Here is a 27,185-nt window from a genome sequence, read left to right on the forward strand (position 1 = left end):
ATCTACCTATTGAAGTGAATATTAAAAAGAATTCAGCTTCTTAACAATATATATCTCAATGTGGACTACTGCAATGTGTTAACTGGTCATTTATCTGACTTGCTGCTTGTGGAACCTTGCTGTGTGTAAATTATCTGATGCATTTGCTTGCATGACAACAGTGCCCGCACTTCAAAGGAGATTAATTGGCAATGAAGTGGGGCATCCTGAGGATGTGAAAGGCTCTTCCTGAATACAAGTTCTTTCTCTATACTCTATTCAAATTTCGTTCTGAATTAAAGGCCCACATCATGTCACTTCTGCACAGTGGGAAGGTTCGGCCCCAATAGAAAACACAAAAGCAAAGGCTAGATGCTTTTAGAACTCACAATGTGAAAACCATATTGAGCATCAGCTGGGAACAGAGAGATCAAGAATGAAATATAGAGAAGATATCTGTGTATGGTAATGGAGCAGGTTACAGCAAAAAGGGCTGTACCAAATGAATTAAGATCATTACCCTAAAAAGTAATGCCGACTAAAAATTTAAAGGAAATGTGATATCCAAAAATAAATCCACAGACAATGGATTGAACCTTTGTTTTGTCTGACATCAGGAGAATTTCTGGGTCCTGAACCATTGTTGCTATGGCATCGGATGTCCAAGGAATGGCAAATTAGCAGACAGGGAGCATGCTCCCCCATTTAATTGAGAATGGGGAATGCTGAGACTGGAAGGCCAATAGGAGGTCCTCCAGCAATGATAAATTGGCAGATCCCACCTGGAGGCGTCCTCTGAAAAGAAGGTAAGAAAATTTCAATTTAAAAGGCCACAGCTGGCAGGCCATCACCGTGGAGGTGCAGCGTTGGTAGCCAGCAGCTGCAGCAGTGGCCTGATTGTTAGTACAGTGAGCTGGGCACCTAGTGGGATGGAACAATGGTTCCCGCAGCCTTCCTGGTCTGCATCCTGGAGGCCATTCCATCCCCTCGTCACGATTTGGCCTGAGTGGGGAACCCAGAAGCCGATTAAAAAGTTCTGTTAAGTGGCCTTAATAGCTCATTAAATTGGCCTAGTGGGTTGCCTGGCGCCTGTGGATGTTGTTAGCATTAAACCCCTCACCCTCACTCCAATCGTGCCATCGGCAACCCGAGATATGCCACTCTCTGATGCCACCTCTGGTCCGACCGCTGACGGGAATCTGAAATCATGCTCAATGTGCTGTGTTAGGCAAATGGGAATGCCACCACACCTATATGCCATGAAGATAGTTATACCAGCTTAAGTGCCTGCCCCAAACCTTTCCTTTTCAAGGCAGGTTTATGGTTGTGAATCAAGAAACAAGGTATTATATATAAATTCTTACATGTTTTTCAATGAATACCATGCAACACCCACCACTCTAAGTCACACTGTCAGGGATGCTTGTATGTAAGTAGCAATGGTTCAAACTTGTGAGAAAACAACAAACAAAGACAATCATGTCTTCAAAGCCGTGAAAACCCCCATTCAGCCACTTTTCAGCCAGGCATACCATTTAGCCAGCCATTTAAAGCCATATGATCTCCTGGGAGGGGCAAAGGTCTCAGAAAAGATCAGGACCACTTTAGGTAAAACCATGAAAAATGTCTCTCCATCTTTCGAAGGCAATCAGGTTGATTCAACAATCCTACTATTCCCAGCTACCCAATAATGTACATTTTATAACTGGCTATATCAGAGTATCTGTAGGCTGTCATTATGATGAGAATGGTGTGTGGCTTTCTTGTCAGCTATTTTCCATTCTTAGCAGAAAAGAAATACTCCAAAATAGAAATAAGAGACTTCAGTTAGGGGGGGGGGGGGGGGGACTAAAGAAAGTTGGGTTTTCTCTCCTCAAATTGGAGGAGGTTAAGGGAAGATTTCATTGAGGTGTTATTATACTTTGATAGCATAAATGAGGAGAAAATGTTTACAGTACCAGGAGGGTCAGTAGACAAAGGATAAAGCACAATAGGGAAGATGAGGAGCTTTCTGTTTAAGTGCAGTGAATTGTTACGGTGCCTAAAAGGTGGAAGATTCAATCACTCAATAAGATCCTCATCACAGACCCTATTTCAGTGAAGATTGGGGGCAAGCAAGGTTGCAACAACCCTCTCCTCCATTTCCCTCATTGCAATGCTGCAACTCATCTTCAGCAAATTATCCATAGGCATGGAGATAAGCTATGGAACGGATGGAAAACTGATCAACTTATGTGCCACCTTCAACCCAAAATCAAAATTGCTCAGTCATGGGGCTGGATATTTGCATAGTTGGGGGGAATCTGGGCACCATTAATGCCATTTCTGACATGTACTCACTGGTGAGTTCAATGGCAGGCAGTGGGTAGGTGGAGAGAGGGGATAGCATTTGATGGGAATCTAAAAATTAGTTTCACGCCAGCATGAATTTCCACTGGTGCCTGCCATGGTGGATCGGAAAACCTGCTGGAGGCCTGGTGGATCTTCCAGATTCAGTGTCATGAGGAGATCCACCTTCCAACCTCAAAGTGTTTTCAGAAGTCCATCTTTCTTTTCAGGATGTTCATCTTCATTCTTCAAGGTGGGTCAGTGATATTGGGTGCATTTTCAATATGGCACCCAAATATGATGGCGGGATGCATGGTATCATGTCTGCACCACCAAGAAATATGCCAAAACACCCCCAGCTGCACAATTAATGAGGTCAGGGAACAGAAGATATGGAGTGGTTTCCCATCGCCCTCTGCAACGGACAACTCTCCACCTTCCTGTCTCCACCAACGGTCTTAGTCTCAGATGGAAAATTTCCATCCTCTGTGTCTATTTTCACTGCAGAAGACTTAGAAACCTTCCCAAAAATACCTGAAAAATTAAGAGATGGAAAGGAGTGGGGAAACTTAAAACAATCACCATTACAGTGGAATAGGGAAAGGTTTAGCACGAGGAAGGTACAGCACAATTCCTAGAAAATCGTAATGTGATCAGGCAGACTGCTTTGAGAAATCATGTTTGACTAATTTATTCAAGATTTTTGAGAAGGTAAGACACAAGGGAAACCTGCAGATGTAGTGCACTTGGATTTCCAAAAGGCATTTGATAAGTGTCTCAACTTTCACTAAAGCTTCTGGCAAAAAGAAGCAGTGGTAATGTTTGTAGATTAACGTCTATGCTGTGAGTTGCTACAATCTGGAATTACTGGAGGAAAAGGTAATAGAATCAGATTTTAGAGTTACTTTCAAAAGAGAATTGGATAAATACTTGAGTAGGAAAGATCTGCATGGTAAGGAAAAGGCAGCGGGGTGAGAATAACTGGATGTCTCTTTCAAAGAGCAGCCATTGTCATTATGGACCGAATGGAATCCTCCTATATTGTATTCTATAATCCCTGACTGTGTAATGTAGTCAGGGACAGACAATTTACCTTTGCTCTAAATGATATCACACAGACGGCTACTTGAGGCTAAATGGCTGTGCAGGGTAAGCAAGTTGGAGTAAGTGATGAACTCTGACAGATCAGGGCTTTAAACTGAATAGTTTTAGTTGACTTTTCCTGACACGACATGTAATTTGAATCATGCTTTTTTCTGTTTTTCTTTGTTTACCTGAATTAAAGTGTCACTTACCTGGCACAAAACATCATTACAGACATGGCAGAAGAACAAATCCACACAATATGAATCACTGGTCTCCAAACATGGCTTCATGCAGGTAGAGCAACACCATTTTTTAAAAAAAGAATTGTATTGTACCGATCCAAATGCATTCCATTTGGGAATAGCCAGCTGAACAAAACCTGGCTATTTGGTGATTTAATATTTGATCCAAGCTTCGAGCTTGAAACATTTTTCAAACATTCAAGTATATTGTGGATTCATGTGCATGACATTTTGAATGAGAGCAACTGCAAGATTTGAAAAACAAACACTGAATATTCAGGAGATCACTCTGTTCAAACAAGGGTCTGAATACGCAATTGTGCGGAATCTGCATTAAGAAATGGACAGCTATAAAGATTCAATTAGCACACAGCACTTTGTTAGAATGAAGTATATATTCTTGGATGGTAATAAAAGATCATTTTGAAGTTTGAAACAGTTTTGAAACCATTTATAATGATTAAATTCAACACACTCTCCGCAACAAGAGAAATGTCAAAGAAGCAAGTCTTCCCATTTCCATTTAGACAGGCTGATGGGAATAAAGTTGCACATATGCATTAGGCACTACTCACCATGGTCCACTACAAATCGTAATTTCTGTATCGTAGCCAGATTGCCGCTTACTCTGTAAATGCCATCAGCATCCAAACCTGACAAAACAAGCATTAATCTGTGATTAAATTAAAATTTTACAATATTTTCCTCTATACGCTCCTTGAACTTGCGGCCTTATTAGAGCAATTATGTCTGCCCAAACTTGCTGGCTGACACCACATATACATTTCTTGCAGTTCAGTCATCTGTAAACGCATATCTCATAGTCTGTTTTCACCAGATCAGTCTCATAATGTTAATTTTACCTGACCAAGGTCTTTGAGTTTATAAAAAGCAGACCCATTACTAGGTAGCATAAGTATAAACTCAAAATATATTTGAATATATATAACTTTTAAAATGCAAGCTTGAGTATCATTTATTTTTGGTTTATTCATGCCAGAAATATGGCATTGGCAATATTACATTTATTGCCCATTATTAGTTTCCCTGTGAAGGGATGTGGTGAATGCATTTCTTGAACTATTTCAGTGCTTACGATTGTGGTGTTCCCTTGCCATTGTTAGGAGAGATATTTATGTTTTCAATGCTCAGCTACTTGCACTAACCAACTAACTTTTAAGCGGCAGAATTTCCTGAACCGGTGTAATCTGCGACATACACTGTAAATCATGCTGTTCCCATTGCAAAGATACGCCAAAATTTCCTGGAAAAAATAATTTGAGTATACTGGAGAATCAGCGACCTTATAAGGAGGGCAGCCAATGGCTTACACCATCTGCATCAAGACACTAATTAAGCATCTGAATATTGGCACGTCCTGAATCATAGAATTTTGAATTTCAAATCCTTTCACTGATGAATTTGGGCACTTACAGAATCTTGTTTGAGTTATGGACACATTCAGCTGGTGTATTCCATTTTCAGGAACATTTCACATTGCAGATGGAGTTTTTTTGGGGGGGAAAAAAAAATTCCTCTTTATTTGCAGTTTCCTAAATAAATGTTCTGGCTGTGGAGATTTGAAGAGTTGTTTGCCTACATGAAGTACAATGCTATGATGCACAGAGCTGTTGCATCTTGAGGCTGTGGGTTAGAGGCTGTCATGTGATGGAAATGTTTAGACAGGAAGGAATAATACTGAATTTTGAGTTCAGAGGGTCTCCAGTTGGGCACAGAAAGATCACTAATGTGAAATCGCTTGATTTATTGCAAGTACTTGGAGACAGGTTTTGCTGGAAAGTGTTTTACTAAAAAAGAATTTTGAATGTCATTCTAGTAATTGGTGACTTTACATTGCCAGTATATTAATGGCATGAATCAGAGCAATTTGCCTGACAATAATATCACTCCCATCATGGTGTACACAGGAGCTCTGATACTTTAAGTATACATCGGGGGAGCTATATACATGATCATTTTTGACCACCAATTGTCAGCTTTTTAAAATGTTGCTCTTGTGCCCCATCGTCGTACCTGATTTTGTTTGGAAACAAGAGCTAAGAAGACAAGTCTCAATGCGCACAGGGACTCAAGAAGCCTCCCAAATGCATACTTTCTATCCAAGGACTGAGGATGTATTCCAAGGACATCTGTCGATCTGAGAATTGGACAGTAACTGGGACTGTGAAAAGATCCCAAGTACAAGTGTCAAATTATATCAGCCAGCATTAGAACGAAGGAACCGTTGCAAGCATCTGCATTAGATCTGAGAACTGAGCAGTTTTGCGACTAAATATTTTCTTCACCAACTGTGAAAATGGGAAGGCAGCAAAGTAATTAAGCAGTTGAATTAAGATCAAAGTATAATTTAATGAAGATAAATTGAAGGAGCAGAGATGATAATCAGATTTTATTTTATAAAACAGGTGTATTTTTAATTTGTTTTGATTTCTGCAGTTAGTCTTCACTTTCACATTTTGCAACACGAACGTGCTGTGACTATTTTTGAGTTCAGAGGTCATGCAGTTAATATATTCCATTTGCTGACGTACCCAATCTTTTGAAATATAATTACACAGGAAAACATTAATTATTTAACAGCTCAACTTTAGAATGTAGGTCTGTGTTGATTAGTGAGTTAAATGAAGATCTTAAGTGACATAAATTTTTAATGTTAGTGCATAAATCTTGGAAGTTGTGAGCAACATATGTTGTGAATCCTTTAAAGTGAAAATGTTGATTTCCCGTCACTTTTGTTACATATGGTTGGTGCACTAAAATAAATCTGAATACATTTAAAAAAATGCCATTATTAACAACTCACTTTCTATTGCGATGTGCAATAGACTAATAGGGTTTCTAACACCGCACTTCAGTAATGTCGGGGTTGGAATCAATGCCCAATCTCAGTCATGCTGGCAACTTGGGAGGCAGGGAAAACAGACTGTGAGCTTCTCCAAATAAGGAGGGAAATTCGGTGAGAAAATTGGCAGGAATATCATCCCTGGGCTGCTATAGCATGCCTCTTTACTGTTGATTCAGGGTTGGTAAATGCTGGTGATCTGGGACTTGTTGGTATGCCTGTTCACTCAATCGCTTAAGGTACGGGAAGATCAGGGGAACAACTGTGAAATAGTGAGATTGGATGCTTTAACTCAAAAACATTATGCTTGAAAGTGTTTTACAAGCTGTAACATGACCACGAATTCACAAAACCCGTAATACAAACATTTTAAGAGCCATAAGCTATCCTTGATTTTAGAAAATTCGAAATCTACAGATTTCTTCTGTTTGCATCTCTAATGTTATGAGCACAATGCTATTTTTTTTTCTATCTAACTCACTGCATTAGTTTTTGTTGTACTGTAAATCTGCTGGGATTGTTCTTTTTGTTGCATTTGTTTTCAGGAGTGACAGAAATACAAAATGAGATCCATCACCATTGCATTACCACAGCTTTGAATAGAATCATAGAATCCCAGCAGTGCAGAAGGAGTTTGCACTGTCTCTCCAATGGAGCATCTTACCCAGGCCCTATCCCTGTAACGCCACCCTGCTAATCCCCTAATCTACGCACCTTGGGTCACTAAGGGGCAATTTAGCATGGCCAATCCACCTTACCTGCATATATTTGGACTGTGGAAGGAAACCAGAGCACCCAGAGGAAACCCACGCAAACACGGGGAGAATGTACAAACTCTACACCTTAGGTCGGAATTGAACCCGGGTTCCTGGCGTATGAGGCTGCAGCACTAACCACTGTGTCACCGTGCTGCCCATTTATCTAGTTCTGATGATATGTCAGCACCTTTAATGTTATTCTGTTTCTCTTTCCACAGATACTGCCTGACCTGCTGAGTATTTCCAGTGCTTTCTATTTTATTGCTTGGAAATATTATAAGTTGTAGAGATAGGGAGGGATCATTAGCCCGCTCTCTGCTTGCATGTGATCGCCGGCGGGAACACAAAATCTGGCAAAAACTGCAAGTCTTGCCGATGAGATGATGACTTTGATTTTCTCCGTCCCTTCGATGGTGACATAATGAGGGGTGTGAGCCTGATTTTCATACATTTTAATAAATTTTATATTATTATCCACACACCTTGCTGATACAATGTCATGTTGGCGAGCTTTACAACAGGGTTGGTCAAACATAAACCTGTCGAGGGAATCCCTCTGGGGGCGCAAAGGTGAGCATAGCTACTGGCAGAGAGTGACATAGCCAGGCAGTGCCTGGGCAATGCCAAGGTACAGGCTGGCAGGGCCAACCTGTGCCAGGGAGCAAAGCTGGGGTGGACCACAGGGAAAGCCTCTTGGGTGTGGACTCTACTATTTGTGGTGGTGGGAGCGGGGTGCACGAACACTGAGGGGGGATGGGAATGCCTCAGATTCATTGTGGGTGGGGGGGAATGGGGTTGCCAGGGATGATGGGGGTGGGGGTGTGTGCAGGGGGGAAGCAGCAGGGGATAGAGATGCTGGGGATGATTTAGGGCGGAGGGAGAATATGGGGATGCTGGGGATGGTGATGGGGCGTGGACATAAGAATGCTGGGATGTTCCAGGGGTGTTGGTGGGGGAGGGTGTGGGGGAGGGGGTTTGGAGGGGATGTGATTGCTGAGGAGCGCACAGATATCTTTGTGGCTGGGGCCGGCGGGGGGTGGGGGGGGAGGTGGAGGCCCCAGATGCCTCCATGTTGGGGTGGGGTGGAATCTATTCTTATTTGTGATTGGGTGCCCTTTGATCTCAGTGGAGCCGGCTCCCCACCCTGCCAGAGTGATGGCACAAACCCAGTCCACTCTTTTTTTTGGCAGTTAATTATGCCAAGATCTGGAGAGAAAACAGACCAGTGGAGCTGGAGAGTTTCATGCCAGTTTTCTCACCAGAACTGACACCTTGCCAAATTCTGGTAAGATTTCCCCTATAGACTTCGAGAGGACTCATGCAGGCTGGTGCAATGGATGGACATGTGGCAGATAAAATTTAATGCAGAGGAGAATGAAGTGTTACATTGTGGTAGGAAGAATGAAGGAACGCAATATAAAATAAAGGGTGCAATTCTAAAACAGGTGTAGGAACAAAGAGTCCTGAGGGTATGTGTACACAAATCATTTATGTCGGCAGGGCAGGTTGAGAAAGTGGTAATAAGGGATTATGGGGTTTATAAAAAGAAGCATTGATTGAAAAAGCAAGGAAGTTATGGTGAACATTTATAAAACACTGGTTTGGCCTCAACTGGAGTATTGTGCCCAATCTTGCCACCACACTTTCTGAAGGATGTGAGGACATTAGAAAGGGTGCAGAAAAGATTTACAAAAATGGTTCGGGGCATGAGAAACTTCGGTTATGTGGACAGATAAGTGAAGCTGGGGCTGTTCTCCTCAGAGTAGAGAAGGTTGAGAGAAGATTTGACAGAGGTGTCATGAGGGATCTGGGCAGAGTAAATAGGGAAAGCTGTTCCAATCTGCAGAAGTATCGAGAACCAGAGGACACCAATCTAAGATGATTGGTAAAAGAACCAGAAACAGCATAAGGAAAAAAACTTTTGTATGCAACAATGGATTGAGATCTTGAACGCACAGCTGGAGAGTGTGATGGATTCAGGCATGGCTTTCAAAAGGGAATTGGATCATTATCTGAAAAAAAATTGCAGGGCAGCTGAGGAAAGGAGGGAGAGTAGCTCAGCAGACAAAATGGGCTGAATAGCCTCTTTGTGTAATAGCCATTTAAAGACTTGATGACATTCCGAGGGCAGCGCTTGCTTTCATTTGTTGGGTTAAAAAATATTTTTTCATTCTGCACGACAAACCATTTTTATCTGCGTTACGTTTCATATGCAGCCATCAATCTGCTTATTTCGATTTCTTGCAGGGAGACAAGTCTTCAACAAAACTATACAGTTGCTACTGAAATTATGTATAAACATTGAATATATTACCAGTGTAATGAAACACTATTCTTAAAGCAATTCAGGTAACAAAAAATAATTAAGTACCTAGTTTGCATTTTTGTCAGATGCGATTACAGAGCAGAAAGTAAAATAATGTTTCAATGCTAACATCCACAACAAGGTTTGGGAGCCACAGATCTTCATTTTTCACATGGTTCAATACATTATAAGAAACTATAACTTGGTTGCTGCACTGTAGCTTCTATAGTGAATTACTCAAGGCATGAAAGCAATAGAGTCAGCACAAGTGAAGACAAAAAGGTGTCGCTGCAAACAGGCAGCGAATTTAAGATTGGAGCTGATTGTTTTTAGATAAAAACGAGACCATTATTTAACTCCTTATTGGTGGAATTAGACAGGTTCATAAATCTGGGTTCCTCGATATCGAGTGTCTTGGTCACCACAGAAGCTGTGAGCTATGTCTCCTTTCCAATGCCCTTTGTAAATATGGAAGACAGTGCATGCCCAAGTTGTTACGATTTTTTTTCACTCTGTCTATGTCAGCTTAGCTATTTTCAAACACTTGACAAACTAATACGCACTCTGCTTAGCACTCATATGAGCAAAGCTCTTGTTGCTCAGAATTAATGGGTGAATCAATGCTACTTCACATTTGGAATTGCAATCTTTGCTGCTTCACTAAGAGACAATGGCACTGCATCATTGTAAATAAGCAGAGCAGAATAAGGAACCTACCGCTCATATAGATCATGATGTTAAGTGCCAAGACCTCAATGCTGGCAGTGCTAGTTTAAACTGATCTAATTCCCAAAACTAAGCTGGTGTTCTGAACAGCTGTGAACCCATGCTGTGATTCAGACTAGGTCTTGCCTTCTGTGCACATTCTCTCTTTTTGGGTAGCCTTCATAGGGGATTGCTTTAATGTCATGTGTAACATTGGCATTTCACATCTGGGACCGACATTCAGTTGCAACCAATCTGGTGCACAACAGGTCTCTTTGGTCCCTTAGTATGAATTCTATATAAAATGAACTTGGTCAATATTGACCCAGTTCCTCACGTACCTGCGTTAATAGCACAAAATAGCTTTTTACTGTTGTTAGTCTTAGGATTGTCAGTCTTGGAAATGGAAAAATATCATGCTAGTGCATGGGGGTGCTTTTCTTAAGGATTCGGCACATGGTTAGTGTTGAATAGAGGAAGCTTAATTATACAATTAATTGTAGTACACTTAGACTGATGAGACTTAAATCGGGTAAGTGTTCCATTTCTTGACAAGTGCAAAAACAGTTCTTAGAACAAATACATATACATTTTTAATATCACTGAGAGATAGGTTCTATTAATTAGTTGTGCGGCATGGCAGTGAGGATAAAAAAAACTTGCAGTGTGCTAGACACAACACTCAATTGTCCTCGCCAGTAATTTCGATGCAAAGGAAAATTGGGCAAGGTGTATGATGGGCAACTGATCTGCTATTGTCTATTTGGTGCCAATGGCAAAATTGAATTTCATTTGAAAGATTTTTTAAAAATGTCATTGATATAATCTTCAAAGGATTTATATGACACTTGGAGGTGATCCCATACAATTTAAGAATGCCTTTTTTCATACTGACCAATACCCTTTGGACACATCAATACTATACTGTAAAAAGAATGATCTACATGGCAGCTAAATTTATGCAATAAATGTGTGAACATAAAAAATTATCAATAAATAGTATGAAGGAAAATGAGCCTCAGCTTGGATAAACCAACATTCACTTAATTTGCAAAGTCAGATATTGGCCCTGTTTATGCAGTGTGAAGTTATTCTTTAATATTTAAAAATTAATTATTCTGTTTATCAGGCAAAGGATTAATTGGTGCTCAATCACTCTTGTAATCGTGATGTCTTCCAAGATATAAAACCTCTTTTGGTTAGTTCCCTAAATCTCCTTGTATTTGTCTTGACTACATTTAGTTTGGTTGCATTAAGGTGAAGTGCTTCTTCCATTTAGAAATAAGAATCATTGTAACTTGCTTTGAAAGAAAAATAGTTAGAAATGGCAGAAAACTTTGAAATGAAGAAATGGAGAAAAGGTGAGGTTCAGATCTGGATCTTAGATAAAGGTTTGGTTCTCAGTCATAAGCACAACTTTTACGTCTTGCTTTCGAAACCTCATTCACATTTGAGAGTTTGAAAAATGAAGTATCTGTTGATCATTCAAAAACAAAGGATAATACAGTTTAGTTGTTCATGTTTTTACTTGTGTTGTGAAAGAATTATTCATCTGTCAAGTGTAGAAATTTTAAAAGATGTCCCACTGAAAGTTCTCCTTGCAAATTTGCAAGTGTTCATAGTCCTGTAAAATGTTTTATTAGGTACAGATACCATATGACATGAGATATTTGTAGTGTATTCCTATCTCGGGAGTAATTTTAGTATTATGCTAATATGTATGCGTCAGAAACACAACTGCGAATTCAATTTTGTGTGAGTTGAAGGATTATTTAATTGCATTCTTTTCTTAGGTTTCTGTCAAAATGCAAGCTAATTTCTGGTATTTGAGAAGTGCAATGATCAACAGAATGTTCTTTATGACTATGACAAAAATAAATATTTTTGGCCTTGCTTTGGTTTGATGGTGGCGCAGTGGTTAGCATTGCTGCCTCAACCCCAGGAACCCGGGTTCGATTCTGGCTTTGGGTGACAGTGCGGAGTTTGCACGTTTTCCCTGTGTCTGCGTGGGTTTCTTTTGGGGGTTCTGGTTTCCTCCCACAGTCCAAAGATGTGCCGGTTACGTGGATTGGCCATGCTAAAAAAATTGCCCCTTTGTGTCCAAAGATGTGTAGGCTCGGTGGATTAGCACCAGGCAAAATGCCTAGCAGTGGAAAGGGAGGCAGGATTTCTGCCTGTGCCAGTCCATGGCCATTTTTCTGCCCTTCTACCTCCATTTAGACTTTCAGGACAGCAAAATCCAGCCAACTATGGCAGCTCGTATGTCGGCTTGGGTATGATACAGCTGACCCCATTTCCAGCAGCATTCTGAAGTTTCCAGGGGTTAAAGATTAATCAGCTGAATACTGTCACAAACAACCCAGGAAAATAAATTAGGGCATTAAAAAGAGCCTGGGTCGAATCCTCCCAGGCCTGTCCTCCACCCTCCAGCTGGCGGGCCTGGGGGGAGAATATGGTCGGAGGCCCAGAACTCCATTTCACACCAGCATGAGTTTACAGTGGGATCTTCCACCGGTGCCTGCCATGCATGGCAGGTCGGAAAACCTGCCAGAGTCCAGCATGAACCTCATTTGCATCCTGTTAAAAGGATGCAGATGAAGGCCCAACTCCCCACGTCAGATTCTCTGTGATGCTGGCTGGAATATAGATATTATAAAGCACCCTCAGTCTGCAGTCTCAGTATTCCAAAATACATTCCAGCATTCATTCATGAACCTGGTGCATCTATATCAATGCCCATTTCACAAAAGCCACAGGAAATGATCACAGCATTCCTCCCATTTTAAACCTTGGATTTTACAGTACTATTACAATTTCAAATGTCAAAGTTAATTACTATTCCAAAAATAAAACTAACATTGTATTGCCACAACATCTGGTAAATAAGAGCATCCCAAATATGGAAGGCCACAAGTAAATGTTGCTCTGATATAATCCTGATCCAAACATGCAGCTAAAGTGCACAAAATCCATTCACCTTTCTCCTGAAATTTAGCACCAATTTGGATGGTGCCAATGTTTGTGTTTCGGTAATCTACAAGAATTCTTACTTCAACCAATTACTGTAACTTGACAAAGACTGATGACATTCAGTTTCACTGTTAGATCTGGGTTCTCGCTTTCGGCTTTGAACACCTCAGATCCAAACTGATCACACTTTTGCATTCTTATCTCCAACGGTGGAAGATTCATTTATTAACAAGAGGGAAAGCCCTCTCTCTAAATTAGGTACAGGCCCGTCACACTGAAGTACATCTGGTGGAGAATGCTGGTCTGCATTTTCCTGATGGTGCACCATTGGCCACCTTGCTCATTACAGCATATGGCAATCATGGGGACGATTCTCCCAAAAGTGCTCAATTGGTGGGAAAACTGTTCTAATTCCTGACTGTTTTGTCAGCTCAGCTTCTCACCTGAATCTCCGCACTCTGTGCACTGCAGAGGTCCCAGTCGTGAATTCTGTGCATTCGCAGTGGTCCCGATCTGTCAGACTCCCTGTTTGCTGGTCAGCTCAATCGCTGGCCAGCCCGGGACCCTCGCAGTGCTGCCCCTCCAGCCTCACCCATGCCCAATCACAGCCCCCACAGCAATTCCCGGGCCAGCCCTAACCCCCCCCCCCCCACCGTCCCGGAGTGCCCCGATGCACAGTCCACCCATCCCCCCACCCAGGTGATCCCCTCACCCCGGCAGACACCCCCCTCCCGCTGGGTCACAGCCCCCCGGAGGCAGGCCCATCCCCCCCCCCCCACCCCGACAGACCACCTCCCCCCTCCCCCAACCCGCCCCAATTGCTGCCCTCCCTCCATCCCAGACTGATCCTGTCTGCAGAGTGACAGCGGGACCCCCCCACCCCCACCGATCACCCTAGGCCCTGCCCACGATATGCCCCACCCCCTTGGCACTGCCCGATGGGCAGTTCCCATTCATTTTATATTTATAAAGTCCACTTTTTTAACAAGTGGTCCACACTCTATTCACTATTAAATTTAAACTGCCCAATTACTCAGCAAGTCTAAATCCATCCTTTGCACCTTTCGTCTCTGCTGTTCTCTCAAAGATTTGATGAATCCACATTTAATTTGGACAGTGGGGTCGTGAATATAGATTGAAGCGAAAGACAGTCAAGTGGTGGCCCCTAGGGGTATGAGGGGCCATGGTAGGGGAGGGGGGTGGGTCAGGCATAGCTTGTCATGGGGGCTAGAGGAGGACCTCTTAACCTTACCTTTCAAAAGGTTCTTTCATGCAGACAATGGTTCGCAACACCTCTGAGGGCTTTGAAAAGCTGGTCTGACTGAATGGTGATTGTGGAGGACTCGGGACGGAATTTTACCACCCCGTCCACCACGGGAATTGGAGCGGGTGAGGGGCGAACAATGGGAAGGTCCATTGACCTCGGGTGGGATTTTACGGTTTTGGGATGAGCGAGGCCTTAAAATCCCGCCCTAGGTCAATGGACCTTCCCATTGTTCGCCCCACCTCCTCCACAACGGAGCCAGCCAGGTTGCGAGTGCAGAGTGTGGGTACATGACCTGAACCAGCTTGCACAATTAAAAAGGAAATCCTGTAAACCTTGGGAATGGGGTCTGGATTCCAGGGATTTGGTCCCATCTGTCAGTTTCACCCCTTCCCGCAGTCTCCTTGACTCCATGAATCTTCAACCCCTCATCTTTTGTTCGTTATTTTAAAGTATTTGTTTGAAATGTAAGTGTCCTCGAGGCAGATAATTTTGATTATATGCTGAATAGAATCACTTTAACAGTTATACAATAAGGGAACAGTGACACAAGTTAGAGGAGCCTGCTTAACATGAGCTAAAGATGTGAAGAAATTTGAAAAATTATAATGTATATAATATCATTAAAAAGAAGCAAGAACACTGGGGAGTATCATGAGAGTGGAAGTGGCTGGTTAAGATCATTTTCAATTCATTTATTTTAATCTATTAGTTACTGTTAAGCCACTAAAAGGATCCAGATGAATGTTTTGATAGAAAGCATGGTTAGTTATTCACCACTTAGAAGATCATCATATCAATCAATCTATCTATGTCCACACACAATAATTCAAGATGGCTTCATCAACTTTTATTACTTTTCCCATATTAATTAGTTTCCTCCCATGCATGTTCCCTCCCCAACCTCTGAATATTCACCAACAAAGAGGAAACACAACTTTTCTGCTCCTGTGCCAAGACTGACATTAGGGCACGGTTGTACAGAATTTGATTATTATTTTAATGGAGGCATTATCTCATTTATCTTACACGGGGGTTCTGTATTTGTAACATAGAAAACAGCAATTTCGAGATTAATTAGTGTTAATTAAAAAACTCTTTTCATTATTTCTTCGCATGTATCTATATTTTGTCATATTTTTCCTATGATTCTTTTGTATAACGTGACTCTCAAGAGTTATTTTTGCATTAAAGCATCTGCAGATATGAGGACTATCTGCCAGAGTACCAACTTCAAGTTAGATTTACATTGTTTAACATTAGTTGGAATGTGTTGGCCTGAATTCTGGACAGAAAGGATAACAGGGGGCGGGGAGGGGGGGGGGGGGGGCTGGTGGTGGTGATGGGTGGAATTTTCCCATCCCGCCTGCCACAGGAATCGTAGTGGGCGAGGCAGGGGCTGGACCATGGAAAGGTCTGTTGACCTCAGGCAGGACTTTCTGGTTTTGGGGCAACCGTGGCTAGGAAATCCCACCCTTAGAATCATAGAACCATAGAGATCCTACAATGCAGAAGGAGGCCATTTGGCCCCCATCGAGTCTGCACTGACAACAATCCCACCTAGGCCCTATTCCCACAACCCCACATATTTACCCCACTAATCCCTCTAACCTACGCATCCTGGGACACTAAGGGGTAATTTAGCATGGCAAATGCACTTAACCCGCATATCTTTGGGAGGAAATCTGAGGAAACCCACGCAGACATGGGGAGAATGTGCAGACTCCACACAGACAGTGACCCGAGCTGTGAATTGAACCCAGGTCTCTGGAGCTGTGAGGCAGCAATGCTAACCACTGCGCCACCGCGCCACCCAGTGTGGAGTTGAAACTTTTGTGATGTTTGCGCCGTGATAGAACCATTCACCTAATGAAAGTCACATTTTAGAGCATTAAGCAATTTCCTATGCCCCACATTTCTGAAATACTGAGCCTGAAATGGACAAACCTCATGCAATTCTTGGAATTAAAAGAAATTTCCCCTGTAGTTGTGGATCTGTGCACCAAACTTATTGCATCAATAATTGCATCAATTAGCATCTTTTAAAAAGAATTGGACAAAAAGCTGAAAGGCACAGGATTGAGGCTCATAAATATAGAACTAAATTTACAAGTCTGTGCTCCCAGTGAAACATCACTATATGTATTTAGATAAGGGATAAGATCTAAGAGCTCATGACGTCAACAAGAACCTACCTGCTGACAATGCACATCAGAGATTCATGCATGCTCTGTCCACAATTTTCTGACCAGGCTGAAAATAAGGGGCAGCATAATCCCAAATTTCCAATAGGTGCAGGCCGGAATCCTGATCCTAAGGGCCAATTTAGCATGGCCAATCTACTACCTAACCCGCACATCTTTTGACTGTGGGAGGAAACTGCAGAACCCGAAGGAAACCCACGGAGACATGGGGAGAATGTGCAAGCTCCATACAGACAGTCACTTAAGGCTGGAATCGAACCCGGGTCCTCTGCCACTGTGAGTCAGCAGCGCTAACCACTGTGCCACTGTGTCCCCCCTAGTTCTGGCTGCCACATTCTCAAAGTGAAATCCAAGCATGGAACAAGTGCAATAAGAAACATCAAGCCTGACACCAAGCATTAAGGAAAATGCTCAATGATCAAAAAAGCTCAGTCTCATCAAACTAGTGAGAAAGAGCCCAGTCGAAGTATGTAAAATACCAGGCAACTTAAAATATCTTGAAAGTAACTTCAAAATAAAGATGGATAATAGAAGAAGAGGACATAAACAAACTGAGGAAAGATGTTTGGAACAGATATCAACAGGAACTTACACAAAGGGTGATAGCTATGTGGAGTAATCTGAAAGGTAGTTAGCAGAGACTCAGACATTAAAGCATTCAAAACACAGCTGGATCAATGGCTGGCAAGTCTTGATTAACAAAGAGATGTGCTTTGGTTTGCCAACTGGTCTCATTCATAATGGACACTTTTTTATGCTAAGCGCTGTGCTGACAAAAGCTTTATTTTTAAAAAAAATATCATTAAAAACAGAATTGGCAAACGCAAATAAATCTCCCCTGATTAACATAAAATTGCGTCCAGGAGCACTAGGTAAGTCATTACCCTTCCTGTGTTGGCACATCAGAAAATGTCCTCCTGAATAGATGCCTTCTTGCAGTCATGTGGAAATTGGAAGTTCCGTATGCCAAATATGTCAAAGTGTTGTACGGAATCAATCAATAAAAACTGGGGTTTCGCGTGCTTTGCCTGTGTAAAGGCTGCCCCAGACCACTCATGATTTTTTGGGGGTGGAGCAAAAATGAGGTATGTTTTATAACAGAACAGTATATTAAGTTATAACTGCCCTTTTGTAGGTTGTGGTGTAAAATTTTCATATGAATATAATATTTTATTTCACAAATATGTTTAATTGGAGAATCTCTCCCCTCCTCTCCCCCACTGTGACGTATTTTGCAACAGCCGAGATGGTTCTCCATTGGTTGGCGTTGAAATCTTCCAGTCCTGCCCCTTCAACGGAGTTTCCTGTTGTTCGCACCCTCCACTGCCAGGGACCCCACAGCGGGTGAGGGGTGGATGTTGCTGTTGTGGAACCGGGTGGGAATGGCCGGAAAGTTTTGGCCAATGTCTCACCAAACCATATCGTAGATTCACACTTCACAATTCAAAGAGCTCTTGTTTATATTTGTGATATTATTGCACTGCAGCCAGACAACTGTGAAATGAATTGTCGAGAACGCTTCATAGTATTTCTTTTTCAATGTGAATTAAGCTCAAATTGGGATTTCTGAAATGAATGGGGGTGAAGTTGAGTAAGGCAGCCTGCTGACCTGAACTGCGCATGGGGATTAATCCCTGGGTCGGAGCAGATAAGCCCAAGGCACACTCAATCTAAGTCCTCCGGCCTTATTTAAATTCATTGGGCCAGCAGTGGCTGGATGTTGTGGTTCCCTTGGCAGCACACCAGTGAATCTGCTGTAAATTTCAGGTCACTCTGTCACTAGCAGCAACTCTCAAGAAAGTCCTGGGAAGTGGGTACATGGCAATCAAGAGAGGGAGGGGATCAAGATGTGGAAAAAGATTGGGAAGGGTGGGTGTTAATTATATTGTTTATGTTGTTAGGATGCGCAAGTAAAAGGCATTGTTTAATTTAATATTTTGGTCACATAAAGAGGGGATACTGGCACTGCGTGGGTGGGGGTGGAATTTTCCCATCCCACCTGCCATGGGAATCATAGCAGCTGGGGAGTGGACCATGCAAAGGTCCATTGAGCTCGGGTGGGATTTTCTGGTTTTGGGGTGAGCGCGGTCGGAAAATCCCACCCCGGGTGTTGAAAGTATGAAACTGAACAAAGTCAATGAATGTCTCTTTGTAAAGAAAAGCTCTGTGTCTTGGTTTTCACTTCACCAACCAGCTTACATCCTGTTAACAATGGGAAAGGGCTGAGATGACTGCAAATAGACTGGCAACAGTCTCAGGATTATTTTTCTCACGCTCCCCCCAGGTCCCACATTCTGGTGTCTCTTGGTGGCAGCCTCCAGCGGGCCCTTTACGGACCACTAGCTAAGCTGCATGTTGACCATTTAAAGAGAATCCAGCACCAGCTGTATTCGGGACAGCTCAGTTTTGGGAGGGAGCCCTGAAACTGCTGCTCTGTCTGGATGTGCAAAGGGAAACAATGCATCTTTTAGGTGTAAGTCCTGGATGCCTATACTTCAGACGTCAACAATGTGATTGATGGCACACTTCCAACAAGTAACAAATGCGCACACATTGTCTGCTGTACAAGATGCTTAGACATCCTTATTACGCCTGTAAAATGTGCATGACATCAATAACTATCTAGACCATTGCGTTGTTTATGAATGCCTTTCATGTTTCCTTGACAGCCTCTCTCAGACATACGACCACCATTGCCTTGAATGACAAGGGCAATAGATCAGAGAACTTGACCACCTCCAAGTTAGATCCTTGACTTGAACATGTGTTGACATTCCTTAATCATCCCTGGGTCACAATCTTGGAACTCTCTACCTAAAAGGATTCCGGGAACACCTGTAGCATCGTGGGAACAGAGGTTCAAGAAAGTGACTCACCACAGCTTTCTTACAGGCAGTTGGAAATGGAAAATAAAGGCTACCTTGCTAGTTACGCCCACATCCAGATGAATGACTTTTAAAAACTCCACTTGTGAATCAGGTGATAATTATTTTAGATTTTATGATGAAGCATTTCCACTCTAAACGTTACCTTGTCATTTTTCTTTCCAGATGCATATTAACAACATTTAACTTTATGTTTTTAGATGCTGATTCTATATATATAAAATGCCAGATGCTCTTTTCAGTATTGCTATCTTGTACTTTATTTATTTTTTAAAAGTAGATAGCAATGAGCTAGCTAATTGGATTTTCTGCTTTTAGTTTTTATACCACATGTAAACAACAAAGAAGGCATACTCTTGAAGACAATTGCTGAATACAAACTGTCATCCCTTCTTTGCACAACAACCATCCATCTCCCCAACCCTTCAAGCACCATCTGCACTGCACGTGGCAGAGTCTGCAGATCACACATTGGACTTATCAGCCATCTGAGAACCCATCGAACCAGAGTGGAAGCAAGCTATCCTCAGTCCCAAAGGACTGCCTAAGAGAGACTACACCCTGAAAGCAAAAATATGCCAAAGGCAAAATCTTTTAATGACCACAAACACTGTCTCCACAAGCCAGGATGACAGACAAAGGGTTTGTAACATAAAATGGTACATGGAAAGCTTAAAGTAAGTCATCATTATAACATGCAAATGGTGATATTGGTGCAGCAATCCTGCTTTTCAGTCCAATTTTTACAGGGAACTTGTGGAATTCTAACAGCAATAACTGGGTGAAGCAAAATCATTTTCACACAGCAATGTTGATTCCACATTTAGTATTCATTTACATTTGATAAATACAGTCAATTTTTCAATTGAAATAGGAAATTAGATTAAAGTGACAATTGAAGATATCATTGGTATCATGATTCATTCAAATGTAAATTAGACAGATTCTTTCACAAAATAACAGAGTGTAAGAGTCATTTGATGTATGGCCTGTGGTAAATATCACTTGCTTAGCAACTTTGGGCCCATGTTTCACACAACTCTTCACCACTGGGGTTTCCCTGGTGTCATTTCTGAGTTTGTTGTCAATTAATTGATGGAGATCGATTGCTCTGTTTAGATAAATCCTTTTTTAAAATCATTTTATCATTATTTCACGCGAAAACCAATTGGTAAAAGGTGAAAAAGATAGACCTTGCTATTTTTATCATCCAGCAATTCCTGTGACCCTAAGAAAACGTGGCTGTAAATCCTTTTATAAATATTTTTTAGATTGCACAGAGCAGCGTAATTTGATCAGGCAGAGATGGATGGCCAATACCCAATAATATTTTAACTTAGCAGTAAATGCATGAAAATCTAGTCTCCGGATTAAGAAAAATATTAAGCGTAAAGGCAGTTCACACTCACAGGATGTATTGCCACAGGTTAGTGTGTCACAGGTTACAGAATCTATCAGATAAATGAGCACTACCATGTTACAACTTATGAACCACTCATGGTTGGAAAATGCCAAATAATTGGCTGATGAATGATCAATAGCAGCTGTGCTCTCATGTCATTCTGGAATTATTTGCAAAGATAGGCTGATGTCATGTTATGAAGTAACAGTTGATTTTACTGTATTTTGTTTCACCGAACTGAATGGTGTTTTCTTACATCAGGAATATGCCTGCAACCGAGTTTCGTTTCAGCAGCAGCAGCAGCAGCTATTTATAATGTGAAGTTATAATTTCAGTTTGTTGATGTATATTTGAATAAAGTAACACACATTCAGTCACGCATGGCGACCTCACCATTTTGTAGTGCTTTTTTTTCGTCAAGAATTCAGGAAAGGAAGCGAACCTTGGAATGTGGGAAACTCTACGCTGAAACCATGTCCAACCCACTTAATCTGGGCTGTAATTTCTTGGCAAGACTTGAATCCTGAGCTTCGCATTTCAGCTCAAACTCTCTGTAAAATAATCATTCTTAAATGTTTCCCAGCTATCAATGGATCATTGGTAAGTTACATAGGACCTGAATGGCAAGTCTTTCAGCAACTCACTTACAAATGTTTTCCAAGTCACGAGAGATAGATTTCCTGTGAAAAAAAATAACAATCCGGTTCAGCAATGAGGGAAGTTTTCCCACATGATGGCACTTCCTGTCATCTGTGCTCCATGAGTTAAATTCTATTTTTGGCAGGTATAGTTCTGGTTCCAGTTCCACAGTAAGTATTTCAGTGTCAAAGTCAATCCAAATATAACAATAGTGAGCAATTTATTTCAAGAATATTCTGCCCACTTTTGTTGAAAATGCAAACACTGAAACCAGGCCAATCTGAGAACGGGTTATATATTACTTTGTATCTGCTGTACAACCTACCTCTTTCACCAAGATTTTGATTACCTCTTTTATGATCTCCTCACATGGCTCAATCAATTTGAGTTGATGTCATTCATGTGAAGTATCTTCTGATATTTTGCCATGTTAAAGATGCTATGTGAATGAAAGTTGTTGCCTTTCTTTTTATTCGTTGGATACAGGCAGAGCTGGCTGGGCCAGCATTTATTGCCCATCCCGGACCAATCTTGAATTGAGTGGTCATTTCAGAGGCCATTTTTAAGAGACAACCACATTACTGTGGATCTGGAGTCAAAGGTAGGCCAGACCAGGCGAGGATGGCAGATTTCCTTCCCTAACAGGCATTAGTGAACCAGATGGATGAGTTTTTACGACAATCAACAATAGTTTCATGGTCATCATTAACTTTTAATTCCAGATTTATATTGAATTCTAATTTTACCATCTGCCATGACTCAGGAAGGCAGCTCACCATCTCTCAAGGGATTTAGGAGTAAGCATTAAATGTTGGCTTTGCCAGAGATGCCCACATCCCATGAAAGAATAAAGGCACAGTGGTTAGCATTGCTGCCTCACAGCACCAGGGACCTTGGTTTAATTCTGGCCTCAGGTGACTATGTGGAGTTTGCACATTCTCCTCATTGTCTGCTTGAGTTTTCTCTGGGTGCTCTGGTTTCCTCCCACAGTCCAAAGATCTGCGGGAAGAGCCATATACCCTCATTATTTTATCAAAGGGAAATTGATGTCATTTCCATATTAGGGTGCTGCATCATTTAGTAAATTTGATATGTTTTCCTAATTAGCAAACTGACTTCTGAACTCAGCTGATCACTCCACACTGTGCCTACGATAGCTGGAATAGCTGAGGTGAGGAAAAAAGCCCCTTTGATGCCTTGGTTGGAAAATTGAATTGGTGCAGCTGCAGGTCAGCAAGAAAGTAGAATGGCAATTTGTACTATTGTGACATTCTAATTTATTTTAAAATCCTGTTACACTTCTATACTTCTATTTGCTAAATTGATGATGGCAATGAATAATACTTCACCAATGTCAAAATAAGGTAATGTAATGACAAACCCAAAAGGATCCCGACACATCAACTGGTTGTAATTAAAGAATCATAGAATCATACGGTGCAGAAGGAGGCCATTCGACCCATCGAGTCTGCACCAACCATAATCCCACCAGGACCCTACCCCCATAACTTCATGTATTTACCCTAGCTAGTTCCCCCTGGCACTAAAGGCAATTTAGCATGGCCAATCCACCTAACTCGCACATCTTAAATGTCTTTAAAGAAAAGTTTGTGAGTAACATTTATAACGCATCATTTAAAATAGTCTGGGTGACTAACCTGCTGAACTCAGCTGCCTCCCCATAGTCTTTCATTTTAACCTGCTCTTCTGGGGCAATGGGAAGGACATCTGCCCGAAGATTGAGCTTTATTAGGGTCCAAGTCCTATTTTAACTGCCATCTTGAGTGGGAAAACTGATGTGGCTTTGCTGCCAGAAAGGGCACTCAGAGGTAAGTGATCCTCCAAGGATCAGTGGGCGGCACAGTGGCACAGTGGTTAGCACTGCTGCCTCATAGCGCCAGGGACAGGGGTTCAATTCCTGGCTTGGGTCACTGTCTGTGTGGAGTTTGCACATTCTCCCCGTGTGTGTGTGGATTTCCTTCAGGTGCTCCGGTTTCCTCTCACAGTCCAAAAATGTGCGGGTTACGTTGATTGGCCATGCTAAATTGCTCCTTAGTGTTAGAGGGGTGTCAAGGCGATTAGTAGGGTAAATGTGTGGGGTTATGGGCATAGGCCCTGGGTGGGATGGTTGTTGCTGCAGGCTCAATGGGCCAAATGGCCTCTTCCTGCAATGTAGGTATTCTAGGGTTGGTGAAAGTTTCAGATTCATCCCTTTAGATCACAAGGCCCCTTTAAAAGAAAACATCCTTCTCACAACTTACCCAAGTGACAGGGTTTGTTCATTTGACTTCCTGCCACCCAACTTACTGCTCCTGCCAACTAACCACCTGCCATACCCTGCCAACTTTGAGCCGGGGACTGGTGGAGGAATGCAAATGAAGGTTGAGATCCATGATTAAGGTTGACGTCTCACACTGGCTCCACCATAACCAACCATCCCATTCCCCAACCCCCACCCACCATCCCCCCCAACCCTACACCCTCACTCTACCTGATTCTCATCCTGAATGAAGATGGATCTTTAAAAAAGATTTGATTAAAAAGGAAGCTACATCAGAATTAGTCTGAATGACATGATGCTGCTAAGTGTTTTAATCTGCCTTTGGTTCTTTTCATGGAGTATAATATGTTTTTAATAGTGTGTTCAACATGGACCATTTTCTTTGCAATTCAAACTTACATGTTAAAAAAATGGCCTGAGCTAAATATGACTATAGAAACAGATTAATGGACAGGAAATTGTGCCACGTATTCAGAATTGCTTCTATAATTGACTTGATTACATTTGGAGCAACAACTTTCAACTTTCTACAAAGCCATTGATGTAGAAAACATTCAAGGAACTGTGCTATCGATAGCTCAACAGTGATGAGGTGATACATAACATGACATGCAGATTGCTGATCTAGAAAGCAATTTGTGGTAAATTGAGCGCCAGAAATGGAAATGACAGCACATGTGTAGGAAGTCTATTAAACCCCAGGACACTGACTATCCTCTATCCCAGCTTATATTGCATCAAAATGTTCAAGTAAGGCATTTCATGCACAATCTCAACTTTGATCGCATCCGTGGAAGCAGATTTGGTGTACAACATGTGATTAGCTTGTATCAATATTCTAATTCCATACAATAGAATAAAATGTTCAAATTGATACAATGCACATTAAATAGGATTATCTGGCTAATACATAATTTTGAACCTCTATTCTTCAATAACAGAAGTACAACTGTTATAACAAATAAATATTTGCAGAGCCTCAGGAAAAGAGGCCAAGGCCCCCAAAGTATAATTAATAATCATCTTAGTCGTTTCTTAACTGTTTGGAACATGAAACAGCAGGAGACAAATCAAAGTAAAAAGTTATATGATGAAAAGTGTCTGTTACAAAGGTCAGTTCCTTGCCTGATAAACTCTGTGAAAAAGCCTGGGAAAATACTGATCGCACATACAGCCAACATATTTAAAGCCAATAACCTCCCTGTTTCTTTAAACACACATCTAAAAGTACCACTGGATCCTGTCAAACAAAGACAGCAAACGCACAACAGCTGCTTGGTAAATGGAGTTGAGCGATAATACTTTCCTATGACTGGATAACTCTCGAAGAGGTGCAGTTCCTTGCCAAGGGCCAAAGTAGAGATGGGGTGGTTTTCTGAACCCTAACGTAACTTTCTGGCAGAAAACCAAAATGTGAACTCTTTTGTATATCCTTACTGTCACAGCACCTTATGTTCCTCAAAAAACCACCGAGTATAATTAGCTAAACAATTAAAGTTCATGAAAATGTTGTATCAATTTTTCATAATGTCAGGGAACTGTTTACTGATGTACAAGCTGTCATTGCAGTTGTAATTGTTAACCCATTTTGCGTGAGAAATGTGTTCTCTCTGATGCCAAACACTTAGCATCATTTCATTAGTATTATGAGCTCTTAGCTGAAGAACAGTTAACAAAATCTAATCTACAAAATAAATCCAGGATTTAAAAAACCCTCAATTCTTGAAACAAATTTGAAAATCAGTTGCTGAAGCAAAAATATTTTTGTTCACTTCTGAGTTTAATACATTGCTGATTAAATTTTGTTTCAGTTCTCAGCTTGTTCACTTTTGATAGTTGAGTAGTATTTCTTTCTATTCATTCATGGGTCATGGATGTCGCTGGCTGGCCAGCAGTTATTGCCCATCCCTAGTTGCCCTTGTTCAGAGGGCAGTTGAGAGTCAACCACATTGCTGTGGCTCTGGAGTCACGTCTAGGTCAGACCAGGTAAGGACGACAGATTTCCTTCCCTAAAGGACATTCGTAAAACAGATGGGTTTTTACGACACTCGTCAATGGTTTCATGGTCATCAATAGTTTCTTAATTCCAGATATTGTTTTTATTGAATTCAAATTCCATCATCTGCCATAGCAGGATTCAAACCCAGGCCCCTTGAACATTAACTGAGGTTCTGGATTAATAGTCTAGCGATAATATCACGAGGTCATCGCTTCCTCCATATATGATACAATATTATCTGCTACTGGAGCTCGATATGGGTCTGTCATTATTATTTGTCCTGAAGGGAACCAGGAGAACTCATTATGAATTACATGAGTGTACAATCCATATGTGAGGCAGAATATTACATTGGTTTTATGTTGCGTTATATATTAGCTGGATATTAACTCGCAAATGGGTACAGAATTTGGGGGCTGGTTGAGGTCAGGAAATCTGGAAGAAAAGGTATCCTGACAGCCCTGTAGAATTTAATAACAGGACTCGATTAGTTTTACATCTCCATTTCCTGGCCACAGCCAGCTAGGTTGAAAGGATGACAGGCTGGGGACAGTAGGCCTTTGGCTCCAGGCCACTGCCTTGGAGCAGAGAGGTGCCTGAAAATATCAGGGAGCTGATATCATAGAATCCCTACATTGAAGAGGCCAATTGGTCCATCAAGTCTGCACCAAATCTCTGACTGAGCATATTACCCAGGCCCCCTCCCCCGCTCTATTCCTGTAACCCCACACATCTACCATGACTAATCCATTTAACCTACACCTACACTAATTTAACATGGCCAATCCACCTAACCTGCACATTTTTGGGTATGGTGGAAAATTATTGGGAGTCTGGAGCTGGGGAAGATTGAGCAGGTCGGGTTGAGGGGCAGATGGAGGAAGATAGGAATCTGGAGTTGGGCAAGATCTGGGAGGCCGGAGTGTGGGGCAAGAACATTGAAGTCTGAAGCAAGGGATGATTGAGGAGGCTGGTGGTGAGGGAGGTAAATTGGAGTTAGGAGTTGGTGAAGGTTTGAGAGGTAAAGTCAGGGGAATGATCAGGGTCTGGAGCCAGGAGATACAGCAGGATGATGGGCATGGGTGGAAAGGTTGATGCCAAGCAATATCAGGGATGTCAGCATTGAGAGAAGTCGGAGGCTAGAGGCATATCACAGGCATCATGGAAGAGATTACATATCCAATCATGATGATGAAGCAGGTATACTGGGTCCAGTAGGTAAGTGGAAACGATGCTTATCTCCTGGATTCATCAGTTTTTACCTCCCTTTAGCCA

General features: G+C 41.8%; 1 protein-coding gene and 1 long non-coding RNA gene across 2 annotated transcripts in view; one reads left to right on the forward strand and one right to left on the reverse strand.

The window, feature by feature from the left end:
* LOC144503547 (uncharacterized) overlaps positions 1 to 21,381 on the forward strand; it is an 82,341-nt gene extending 60,960 nt beyond the window's left edge. Inside the window, exons 3-5 of the long non-coding RNA XR_013499503.1 lie at positions 597 to 785; positions 3,593 to 3,687; positions 19,374 to 21,381. This is a non-coding gene — a long non-coding RNA (uncharacterized LOC144503547). The remainder of the gene's footprint in view (positions 1 to 596; positions 786 to 3,592; positions 3,688 to 19,373) is intronic.
* arhgap15 (Rho GTPase activating protein 15) overlaps positions 1 to 27,185 on the reverse strand; it is a 730,777-nt gene that overhangs the window by 184,513 nt on the left and 519,079 nt on the right. Inside the window, exon 12 of the mRNA XM_078228014.1 lies at positions 4,211 to 4,288. Within this exon, the coding sequence (XP_078084140.1) occupies positions 4,211 to 4,288 (78 nt within the window). The remainder of the gene's footprint in view (positions 1 to 4,210; positions 4,289 to 27,185) is intronic.

This window comes from Mustelus asterias, chromosome 14 (genome assembly GCF_964213995.1).
Source record: "Mustelus asterias chromosome 14, sMusAst1.hap1.1, whole genome shotgun sequence".
NCBI lineage: Eukaryota > Metazoa > Chordata > Chondrichthyes > Carcharhiniformes > Triakidae > Mustelus > Mustelus asterias.